Source organism: Amblyomma americanum, chromosome 7, assembly GCF_052857255.1.
Source record: "Amblyomma americanum isolate KBUSLIRL-KWMA chromosome 7, ASM5285725v1, whole genome shotgun sequence".
In the NCBI taxonomy this organism is placed as follows: domain Eukaryota; kingdom Metazoa; phylum Arthropoda; class Arachnida; order Ixodida; family Ixodidae; genus Amblyomma; species Amblyomma americanum.
This window is the reverse complement of record NC_135503.1, coordinates 134,028,989-134,041,548: the sequence shown is the minus strand read 5'-3', so window position 1 is coordinate 134,041,548 and position 12,560 is coordinate 134,028,989. Positions and strand designations below refer to the sequence as shown.

General features: G+C 43.7%; 1 protein-coding gene across 1 annotated transcript in view; it reads right to left on the bottom strand.

Annotated features, from left to right (window-relative positions):
- LOC144098081 (sodium-coupled monocarboxylate transporter 1-like) overlaps positions 1 to 11,815 on the bottom strand; it is a 149,527-nt gene extending 137,712 nt beyond the window's left edge. Inside the window, exons 1-3 of the mRNA XM_077630635.1 lie at positions 11,474 to 11,815; positions 4,102 to 4,167; positions 416 to 467 (exon numbers count right to left, since the gene is read on the bottom strand). Coding sequence (XP_077486761.1) covers positions 416 to 467; positions 4,102 to 4,167; positions 11,474 to 11,815 — 460 coding nt within the window. The remainder of the gene's footprint in view (positions 1 to 415; positions 468 to 4,101; positions 4,168 to 11,473) is intronic.
- Positions 11,816 to 12,560: the final 745 nt, after the last annotated feature.

Genomic DNA, 12,560 nt, shown 5'->3' with positions numbered 1-12,560 from the left:
CAGCGAATTTCGATTCACGCGTCAACAGCGTCCAGAAAAACATGACGCTTTATAGTAACATTCGTTCAGGGTTTTGAGAAGCAGGCAACAACGCCTAGCAAACAAGCAAAAACTTCAGTAATGAAAAACTGCCACATAGCTCGTTTCTTTTCAAAGCTTCCCGAAGCAACCTACACTTGAAAATTTTGTCATAAGCACCACTAGTAAGCTGTGATTTCTACACAAGGATAATTGTTATAATTTTGCGTTACTATATTTGCACATCTATTTTGATATGCTGGCGTATACACAAATAACTGCTTACTCAAGGAAGATAATTTAACCAATTATTCGCTGTGAAAGGTTGTTAACGAGAAATCTAGCTATGGCAGTTATATTGAGATTAACAAATATGAACGAGTGAAAGTGAGGGTACCTGTGACAAGAGTAAGAGATGCTGCAAAAATGGAGATAGCGCCGACAGTTTGCTGGAAAAAGAAGGAAACAAAAGAAAAACTTGCTCATACATCTCCAGAAATTATCGGTCTATTTTCGCTCCATCTTGAAGCTTATCATTTGTATGTAAGGAGTATCGCTCGAGAGACCACGTGAAGCTAGGCTTAGCGGAATTACTGTTGTTTTAATAATCGATACGGTTGACTCACAAAAAAAAAAAGAAATCTATGGGAATGGAGAAAATATGCGGGATTGTACACGACTTTCTAATTTCCGACTATAGATACTTAACCAACGAATCTCACTCGTGTGTTTTCTTGCATGGGCTACCTTAACAACACAAATACATAAATTCTAAAAAGGTCAGGCGTTGGCTTGAGCCCTGAACCAAGAATTATGCATGCACTTTATCGTAAGAACATTCGGCACAAGTCTCATCTGGTTTAGAAGGTCGCTATGGTGGGAAGGGCTTCACTCCGTACCATTTGCACGCTGCGTTTGCACAAGTTTTTATAATGTCAGGCTAGGAAAGGTCAATTCTTTTGCACTTCGTAAAGAGTTCCCCTCAGCCCCGTTCAAGGTATTTTTCCTGTCCCTGGTATGCTTGCGAAATCGGAATTCTCCCAGTTTCTACAAACATGCTGTAAACTATTTTATTATGACCCTCGGCTCCATTGTGACGTGTGTAGGGTCTGTATTTTTTCTCTTTCGCTTCCGTGTGCTCTCTCTGTAGTCAGAAGTCGTACGGAGGGGTGGTCATGCTTAGGAGGACGGTACACTTTCCTGATCCCGTCATTCGCTAAAACAGTCCCGCTTGAAGCGACGTCAACACAAGGACAGGCATGCGCGTTATGCCCACTAGCCACCGTACCTTGGCAAATTCCGTCGTTTTCACCGTAGAAAATTACTTGGGCACCAAAAACACGACCGCAGTACTTTTTTTTTTCTCAATGCGGTTTACTAATCCATCCAAACTTCTCTATATTCCTTCTACCAAGATATGCGTTTTATGAGTTTGAGAGTCCTGCGACTTCTATCTACGACGTAATCTCCAATTTTGTTTTTTACCGCACCCAGACAGCTCTGTTGTAACCCTCGTCTAACTTTTCAGGCAGTTGCGCTCATGATCGGCACCTTCCGGCAACTATTTCGCACCTTAGACATGAAATTAGTTCCGCCTTTCTGCCGAAAAGCGAAGGCAGAAATTCAGTAAATATGCGTGGCATTCTTAAATCATGCTCGAAAGCTTTATTCACTCGCAGTTCATATAAGAAACAAAGGTTTATTTTATTCCTGCTCTCAGCTAATAACATTCATCATCATCATCATCATCATCATCATCATCAGCCTTACTACACCCACTGCAGGGCAAAGGCCTCTCCCATGTCTCTCCAATTAACCCTATCCTTTGCCAGCGGCATCCACCCTTTGCCTGCAAACTTCTTAATCTCATCCGCCCACCTAACCTTCTGCCGCCCCCTGCTACGCTTAATTTCTCTTGGAACCCACTCCGTTACCCTTAAAGACCAGCGGTTATCTTGCCTTCGCATTACATGCCCTGCCCAAGCCCATTTCTTTCTCTTGATTTCGACTAGGATGTCATTAACCCGTGTTTGTTCCCTCACCCACTCTGCCCGCTTCCGATCTCTTAACGTTACACCTATCATTTTTCTTTCCATGGCTCGCTGCGTTGTCCTTAACGTAAGCTGAACTCTTTTCGTTAGCCTCCACGTTTCTGCCCCGTAGGTGAGTACCGGTAAGATTATGCTGTTGTACACTTTCCTCTTGAGGTAAATTGGTAAACTGCCACTCATGATCTTCGAGAATTTGCCAGATGCGCTCCACCCCATTCTTATCCTTCTAGTTATCTCCCTCTCATGATCCGGATCAGCTGTCACTACCTGCCCTAAGTAGACGTATTCCGACACAATTTCTAGGCTCTCGCTGCCAACTGTGAACTGTTGTTCCCTTGCTAGGCTGTTGAACATTACCTTGGTTTTCTGCATGTTAATTTTAAGACCCATCGATCTGCTCTGCCTGTCTAACTCGTTGATCATGATTTGCAGTTCACCTCCTGAGTGACTCAGCAAGGCAATGTCATCAGCAAATCGCAGATCGAACAATAACATTATCAAATTACTACTGATAAACTTGAAATAAATGCGACACTGATATCACCTAGCCATTTTCAATGCGAAGTGCATGAACACAGAATTTGTCCTCATTGAATGGCGTCGAAATGGTGAAGAAAACGACCGCCAATACTCGGATAAGCTTGATGTTGTCTCTACGCAGACTCATATCGCGGCGAACGCCCTGGGAGAGGCTTATTAATCCAGTCGGCCAATCTGTGGACAGATCACGCGCCCTCAGTGATCACCCCACTCGTTCCTAATGTGCGGCAGCACATTGATTCATTTGATATTTTTCGAAGATTGGCGTAATTTCTTTACTTCCTTACTCTAGACACCGGCGGGGCACCCCGGCGGGGCTGCCACTAAACATCGCAAGTGCGCTTTGTGAAACGCTACCGAGTTAAGGCACTGCTGAGGGGACGCAAAGTTATAACCCTTCCACACGGCAAATTTAATTTCATTCCAACCGAATGTCATTCGGTCTCCTTCGGTGCTACACAGTAAAAAATAATGTCATTCGAAAATTATGGCAGTGAGGATCAGTGAAAAAAAATAGTGGAGTTGAAAGACATCAGCGCGCATCAAAGGTGTTTGAAATTGTTATGTCGTATTTCAAAAGCGGGTGAAAATATTTCTTTACAATATTATAAGCTTAAAATATTATTTCCGGCAATTCTACAGCACTTTAGCCATAAAAAGCCAAGCCAAGTACAAAGTCAACCACAAATTCAATAAACGTAATCAAACAAAATGGCTGACGCGGCGGCGCGCTGAGCGTGGAAATGACTTCAAAAAGGTGAAGTGCTTAGTTACATCTTTAAGTATTTGCGAGCTAAACGAACATGAAACGCCAACGAACATGAAACACGCAACCCAAAATGATCAGCGGTCGCGGGAAAAGCCCTGCTTCACGGTCGGCCGCTGCCGTTGGCTGCTGCTGGGACCGAGAGTAACAGCTATCCACGATAGTTTCTAGTGTCAAGACGTTCGCACCAAAATTAATATTTCTTTAGCAGAACTAAATAAACACAATTTCTAACTTTGGCAGTGCGCATGCTATTTTTTTTTCGTCGCTTGCTTCTGTTGAGTATCTGGTGTCCAGAGTACACATTCGGTTCAAGATCGAATGCGGATGAGTTCCCCAAACTCATTCGATGTCGATTGTCATTCCAACCTAATGACAATAAATATTCTCGTGTAGTTCGACAAGGTAAGTTGTTGGGCGAGTTGGTTTCTATATTATATAACCACAGCGCAACGAACGGGGCGTAGAAGAAGGACGCAGGCAGGGATACAACACAGCGCTGACTCACAACTCACTCACTAGGCGCTCACTCACAACGCAATCAGCGCTCTGCGCTGTGTTGTGTCCCTGCCTGTGTCCTTCTTCTACGTCCCGTTCATGGCGCTGTGGTTATAGAATTTCCTTGTAGCAGCCGATTAATGGCACTAGGTGCTAATTTCATTCGATAGGAATGACATTAAATTTGCCGTGTGGCAGGGGTATTACTCTGCTGTTTTACTAACTTACCGTGAGGAAAAGGTAGATCACGCATGCTGTCAAGGAAATGTTGCCGTTGAAGCGCAGGCGAATATACTGCGAAAAGAGAGGTGAGCTATGTATATATATATATATATATATATATATATATATATATATATATATATATATATATATATATATATATATGAGTACGTCCACAGCACAGTATTTATTTCGAAAGAAATATTGTTGAGTTTGAAAGCTTTAACAAAAATAAATGAACAAAACTTCTTGCTGACATAGAAGATGGCAAAAACAAACGCTAAAACTTATTAAAGACACGAAGCTGCGCAAGACAAGAAGCTGAAGACTGAATTTTTTTCTATAAAAAGAAATTCACGGTGCTTGTGATTTTTATCTACGGAACCAGCTGTGCTTAGTGCGGACCTATTGAATTATAGCTCCGCAGCGTGAGGTGTGGTAACCGTGTTTTAAAAATGGGGTGTTTTGAAAACTTCTCTTTGTTTTGACAAACACCGCCTTGAACAATGAAACACCGAGCACTGTTTTATTGCAAGTCACAGGAAAAAACGAGCAGGTGGTGCAGATCCACCAAAAATTGTGATATTGTTACCCAAGAAGGACTCTGTTTAAATTTTCCATCGTTTTGCTGGAAACAGGCGAGGTTTCTAGTTGCCACTGCCTTTGACGAGCGCGGGAACACCTAGAATACAAATCCTGTGGAAAAACGTAGGACGTCATTTCTACTATTAGTTATGACAAAAACCCCGACCTCTCCCCTCAAAGTGGCAGAGACAGTAAAGCTTCGTGTCAGTACCTAGAGGCTGTTCCAAATTCCTGACAACCACCGAATCGCGCATGGCGAATAATGCACGCACCAGAACGAAGTGGCCGAAATTTGCCTGCCGCTTGGCCGGATTCGTTTCATTTTAGAGGTTCCAGGCTCATCAGGTCTTTGTTACAGATAGAGATAGATCGTTGGCTATTGAGGGTAGGTCAGTGCAATACATTTCCGACCAGGATTGATTTAATGTTTTAGCATCGCATTGGGGGGTTAGAAAATACAAGGTTTTTCAAGGTTTTCTATTTTTATGTCTGACTCAGCTATCAATGACTTCGAAACTTTGTGTGCTATCTTTTCTACATACGATAGACGCATTTGCAAAAGTCGCTGAATATACCGTTGCGTTTTTGGTTCGGTTGCTTGGCACGAGGCTAAGCACGCTCCCCATCTGCAGAAAGACCGCATAGGCAACGTTCTAGAAAAAAATGTTGAGTGAGTTTGTTATTAACAAAGACCGCCCCAGATTTCTATCAAGGTGGGCGTCAACGGAGCAGGGCACCACGTGCGTCCCAGAAAACGGCTGCGTTAGTTTATTCCCGTAACCTGCGTAACGCAGCGATCCAGAGTTTCTCTTTCCAGTTTTGCCTACACCAGCCTGCCGGAAAGCGTAGATCACACGGCTGCCATGCAGGTGCACGAAGAAAGCTTTTACCGGAAAGCAATCGCCGTTCACGGCATTCACTTTGCAGTGTAGTTCACGTCTACCTAGTATCTGTATTGTGCTTCCCGCTTCAAACATTTCATGGATTCGCTGAAAGACGGTTGCACTTTTTCCGCACTATATTTCCGCGCTTCAAAATATCCGCAACATGCAGTTGGGCTGCCGGACACCAGCGCATAATGCTGGGTGAGAAAAAAAAACTGCCTCATCATCGGCTCAGTTGATAGCAAGGGATCTCCTGTTTTATAAGGTATCCTAAGAAAAACAAACAGCTGACCGTATAGCAAGGCTAAACGCAGAATATTATGCAGTAGTACTTGTAACGATGAGCAGCTGACCGTATAGCAAGGCTAAACGCGGAATATTATGCAGTATAACTTGTAACGATGAGCACCTAAGGATCTAAGTGCTAAAGGCATTTGACCGAAAGCGCTTTATTTACCATAAAGGCCTTTGCTCGAAGGCCTTCACACGCAAGGCATTTACCATGAAGGTCTTCACTCTGAAGGTCTGTACTGTAATGGTCTTTGGCCTAAATGCCTTTACTACAAAAGCCTTTGACTTGAAGACATTTACCTTGAAGGCCTTCACCCAGGTGTGACCTTCATCCATGCTTCTATCCACGTGAAGGCCTGCCACAACCGGGTGGGCAAGTGGGTCGCCTGCCACCAAGCAGTCTTCAGGCACTACGTAAATACGTATGGCCAAAATCGGAAAATGCGTCTAGTAGTGCTACCCTACAATAAAAAATTGGCGCTGGTTTAGCACTGGTTAAACCTGGAGTGACACGATAGCTACAGCTGGCTGAGTGGAACTTGGTCTCGTGACCAACCACGTGGCGAACCACGTTATCAGCCACGGCGCCGCGCCGCTGGCAGCTGCTCCGCACCAAGTGACCAATCACGTGACAGCGTGGCGGCGCAGCCACAGCGTGGCGCGCCGACACGCTGCAGGCTCGAAATGCTATCGTAATGTAGCATCACTAAAGAAGTAAACAAATGTGTCAGCGGATGCTAAGAGGTTTGAGCACACAAGGGTGGAACTATTGAAGAAAGCAAAGAATGAAAAACGACGTCTATCAGTAATGAATATCAGCGTGATTGGATTGTTTTCACAGTTAATTGCTGCTGAAACCTTATTTCATTATGCCTGAACTATAAACAGGCTACAGGCACTCACTTTTCTGGCACTCATGAGAATACGCTGGAGGCTTGGAAGGAGAAAAACACGTTTTTAGCGTCCAGGTACCGCTAAAAAATGTCAAGCAGAGAATTACTAGCCTTATGTCGAAATATTCGGAACACGCCCTTATCCCACCATATATTTGAAGTGTACTTCAGAAGTGTTAATTGTTCATAATTGTTCATAATATTCACAATATAACAACGCGACGGCTCCAGGCCAAAGTAGACACAAAAAGAAGGGCGGAAAATGTGTTCGTCCTTTCCGCCCTTTTTTATGTGTGTCTTCCTTGGCTGGAAGCCGTTGCGCTGTTATTCTATAAGTATGTCCCAAATGAATTTGAAATGCACACGAATCTCAAACCATTTTATTTACCAGAATGCAGAAGTCAATGTACCGAGACCTGAATGCTACAATACCAAGAGAGCACACCTGCGAGCTACACTTAGGAGTCCGACAGATTCAATAAAATATGTGGTGACAGGTTTTTTACGTTCATCTGCGAGAAAAAGGCCGTTAGGCGGTCGTCAGCCGGTACATGGCAGCTGGTATGTATGTATGTATGAACTCATTTCTCAATTCTATGCGGCACGTTTTATGTATCCTGTTGAATGTGCAAAAACCTAGGCACGTGACAGTTCGACGCCCGCTTTAGTTACAACACGTTTGTTTATCACTCTGACAGCATTGTTTAATTTGGAAAACTTCGACAAAGACTTCAAAGCATTGAGAAAAATCGTGAGATGTGACTAATGAAATCAGACGGAACTTTGCTCATTTTATGCTTCGCTGGGTTGACCAAAAGTCCGAACATTGTGAATGCTTTAGATCATTTTTGTGATGTAAGCGTTCGGCATATCTCTCGGTTAATGATAGCCTGCCATATGAAGCAAAACGCGTTGTATCATTGAGCGAAAACCGGCCAACTGAAGAGCGTTGCAAGGCTCTCATTGTGATAGTTACCAAAAAGTAAAATGCATGCAGAAAACTATTTGTTTTTAATGTTCTTGAGCATGTATATTCCAGGCATACGCCCAATCTAGCCTGCAAGGAACTTGACGATATTCTGGCGCTCACGAAAAGTTGGCTCGCTTAGAACAATCAGAGAAGTCACCACAATCGAGGTATAAACGCGAGTTTTCGTTCCGTGTCGAGAAGACTTATCGGGAGAACAGGCCTTTTATGTAGGTTGTTCACCCCGAGAGTTTATTCATCTTTCATATTATAGGCCATGAGGAAACGGTGTAGAAGTAACCGTGACACATGTTGTGCTGGACATTACATCACTGTAACTAGTGTTAAGAGGATGACAACGCTGCATGAAACCTTTTCCTGCCACAGCGCACGTCATATCTACCCGATCTGTCACGCGGAGCAGTGCGTAGCCGTGCTTGCGTTGATGCTCCTGGCCAGGCAAACAACGTTTCTTCTTGCTGGGCGTTTTTGTCTTCAGTGCACCTATGCTGAAAACTTGACTTTTAGGTGCACATCACTGCTTCTTTACAGAACTTTCCTCGAGATCCGGGCTTTCATGAGCGATGAGAAAAGCCTAGAAATTTCTAAGGATGAAATTGAGCTGATGGTTTACTATCAAATGAGCAATACGTAACCTTTATGAACGTGCGTGCGCTCGTGTCTAGTAAAATCGAGGTTCTGCGGAGTTTGCTTCGTGTATGAGTTTAAAAATGTCAAAATATTGGGTTCACAAACCAGAAAGAGTAAGGAATGAATGCGATAAACACGGAAAATATCTGAACCCAAGTTAGCTACCAAAGAACACTTCGCGTTTTAAATCATCTGGTCGTTGCTGCCATAACGCAGGATTGGCGGGGTATTTTTCTCTTTCCGAACCCTGTCAGATTCACGTTTAACGGATGACGAAAACTGGCAGAAGAATGCCGAAGAACTAAAAGGTAGTCTTCTTTTCTCATTCACCTTTCTAGCCTCTCATCCCATTTCCCCTGACCAGGGAAGCAACGCGCTGCCTACTCCTGGTAAACCACCGAGCTTTTCCATGTCCACTCTTTCTCCTTTCGACTGAAACTTGTTTTAGCACACCGAATTCATTAACATATGGGACCTTCCATCGCAGAACGCTCATTATACTAAGTTTTGAAATATTGGCAGATCATTTTCGAGGCGCATTTCTTTTAAATAGCCGACGCTATTTCTCACGTGGCCTGCTTAAAGGCAAAGCATATCGTAGAGCAAAGCCGCAACATATGTGTTACCTGGACAAATGATCTTATTATCAGATATGAAAAATTGATTAAAAAACGAAGGAGGGTACACACCTAACCAAAGAAAGTAGCGTTCCACTGAAGTATTTTCGATAAAACTCTCTTTATGAGGGGCAATCATTCACCTTGCCTGCCGTTCTCCTATAGAAAACTCACGCTACACCTGAAATGCAGTCTTCACCTTCATATTGAGTAACAGTATGCCGCCCGATATTAGCGGCAACTAATTACTTGTGTTTGTGATAGCCTGGTGCAAATGGTGCAAAATACTGAACTCCAAGAGAGCGAGAGAGAGTGGAAACCACGATGTGTGACACCGTACGTACAGCTTGTATCACACAATGTGAACAAAGTCGCAAGAAAGTGCGGCGTTCAATTCATGCTTCCGGTGTCCTGTAAGCTCGCTAGAGCGAGCTGAGTGATGAACAGCGATGAAAGACAACAAGAATTTGCTTTAAACCACAGCCTTAAGTATGCAGAATCAGCAATGGAAGTCATCAGGTCTAGTTAGGTGTAAGAATGTATGTACATCGGCCGCACTTGAACATTCTTCGATTAAAGCACGATTGAACGTGAACGTAATCTGTGCAACATTTTAGGAGGCCGTTTACCTATACTCTGCAAGAGATGCCAAAAACGGGCTGTGTCCTGTACCAGGAAATAACAAAATTCCTGACTACGTCAACAACCAATTGAAATAAATAGAAATAATTAAGGCTTTCTTAATCGTCAAGACTGCAGATAAACGTGTAAACATCCCATTCAATATGTTCTCAGTTAATGAACTCGTGTTTTATAACGCCGCACTTCGTACCACCAATTTTTTTCACGCTCATCCTCGGTGTCATCATTCCTCTTGCTGCTTTGTGATTCCATTCGCACGAACATCAATTGGAGGTTTGTTTTAGCTTCGTTTTAATGGTTTTATAACAATCCATTTTTATCGTTGTTACTTGTTGGCACCATTCCTAGCATCTATTTTTTAGCCTGTTTCACATGTTTTCCTCTCATTCTTGCATTTGTGGGGTAGAATGTCATTCTCTGTTATAAAACGTCTTCAGGGTCACGCAACCAGGCGCACTGTAGCACCTGAAATGGTTCTTTCTTTTTTTTTCCTGCCTTCGTGCATTCGCGATTGTTACAGCGCCTGCACAATATAGTGCTGTGAAGTGCGATATTTAGCTGCATTTAACAACACCTGGCTTCGTTTGCTCACGTAGTTGTCGTCCAGCATATAGAAAGCGTTGCCTTCGAATAAAAGTTGGGAGTTCTGCGATGTGTGTGTGTACCTTCCTTGCTTGGTCCTCGTTGTTTTGTGCACTTCGACAATCAATAAAAAGCACCAAACTAGGCTTCCCGAACACACGTCTTCAATAGCAAAAGGAGCGCTCAGATTCAGGGATCACAAAATGGCGAAAAAATTCATGGAAACACGTCAAGAGCTAAGGCAGTTAAGGTGAGGCTCATATATTTGTTTTCAATGCTGATGATGACAGAGGATTTGCTTCCATGGGCAGGAAACATAAGCGATGTTCGCACAAAAAGTGACGCAAAGCCGGCAGAGTAAATAGTTCGTTCCCTGCAAAAAGGAAGTTTTATTTTGCAAAATTTACTTCTCCTTCGGACACAAATACCGGGGACGGACTTGGTGATGCTGCTTTCTTTGGCACATGTGCATTCATTTCCACACCTACCTTATAACCAAAAACGCAACTTTCACTTGTCAGTCCGCTGCTGAGGTTGCCCCTGCTCCCCAGATTTTGATAAGATGACAGTGATGTCGCGACATATGCATCATGTGATTAAGTGCGCAAATGAGATTAAGAAGGTTGCGAGGATAAGGTGGCCGCAACTGGCCCAGGACAGAGTTAATTGCAGTGATATAGGAGACGCCTCAGTGCTGCGGTGAGCTTAGTCAGGCTGATGAGGATGATGATGTATAGGAGCATCGGTATAAGGAACCTATGGCCTTTGTGTCAGCCATTTGTGCAGTGGAGCACATGGAAGTTAACTCTTGTATTTCGCTCACTTTGGCAAGTGCTCTTTAGCTCTTATTGTTTTTCGCTTGCTCTTGATTGTTTCCAGTGCCTATATGTGCATATTAATGTATACCGTGTGCTTCAGCGAGCTTTTTCAAAAATTTTCAAAAGTAGGCTTCTAGGGGTAAACATATGGCTTTTGCGGAACAGTATTACCAGTGTTGACGGACACCAGAACACCGGTGAATCCCCTTAAGTTGTTTACTGGTTACCCAAGTTTTAATAATTAAGTCAAGCGCATGCATTCATAACACCCTTCTCTGAGTCCTTTTTGATTCCCTCAAGGACCAGTTTAAAAAGCTGTTTGGAATCAAAGTTCGGTGATTTTTTCACTCACGGTTTATAAGGTATACCGGCCATATTGTAGGTTACACAGACACACACTCGGACAGACAGGAGCTCGTGACCGCACTAGTGGTTCCGCAGTACTCACTTCGAATATCGATGTGATTCCCAGGCGGTACAGCACTGGCACGAATACGTGGGTGGCCAAAGGAATGAGCACCAGAGGTGTGAGGTAGCCCCAGGAGAGGTGCCAGCCGTAAGCGTAGAAGTGCGCTGGAAAGCCCACGAGTCCGGTTGATGAGAAGAGCGAAGCCACGGAGGAAGCCGCTAGAGGGATGGTCTTCAGCGTCCGGCCAGCGAGAAACACTTCCTCTGCTGTGCCTCTGCTTCCAGCACCGACGTTCGTTCTCCGAAAGGAAAAGTACAAGCCAAGCGAAAGATTCGCTGCAACCAGGATGGCAAATAAAGCATACTCGAGAACTCTAACCATTCTGTAGGACTTTCAGGCCGCATATGCTTGTCAGGTTTTCCTTGTTGTCCACACTGAATGCATAAAAAAATGAAAGAAGCAACAAGGTATATTAGGTATATTTTGCCAACACAAGCCTGAAAACCTTGTGTTTTTATTTTTGAGTGCATCAATTAAGGTTTTGGGCAACATACGCATGATACAAGATTTTGTAAGGCACCACAGTTCATGGAAAATATTAGATTGCAGGAGGAGGCTATCGGGAGGTATATTTTGCCAACACAAGCCTGAAAACCTTGTGTTTTTATTTTTGAGTGCATCAATTAAGGTTTTGGGCAACATACGCATGATACAAGATTTTGTAAGGCACCACAGTTCATGGAAAATATTAGATTGCAGGAGGAGGCTATCGGGAGAAGAAAAGCGCCGTATCTTCCGCCCTTTAGCGGGACGCATTATCGGCGCTGAGTGAAACTGTAGGACAGGCGGAAGGACATGCTTGGGCACGTACTACCCTCCCGTGTTCGGGATCGTGCTGTCGCTTGTTAGTAAAAGCGTGCAAATGGAAGGCACACTTGCGGTTTCATTATATCGAATTAGTAGCTGTCCATGTAAGGAAATTTATTAGCAGCTTCAAATATTTATGCCACCCACTGTGGTAGCATGTCTGTACCCTACTAAACACGCAATATTTTCTGCTCTCGAGAGGAATCTGTAAACTTTTCGTGAGATTTAAAAGCACCAGGTCACAAAAACTGTGCGAAGG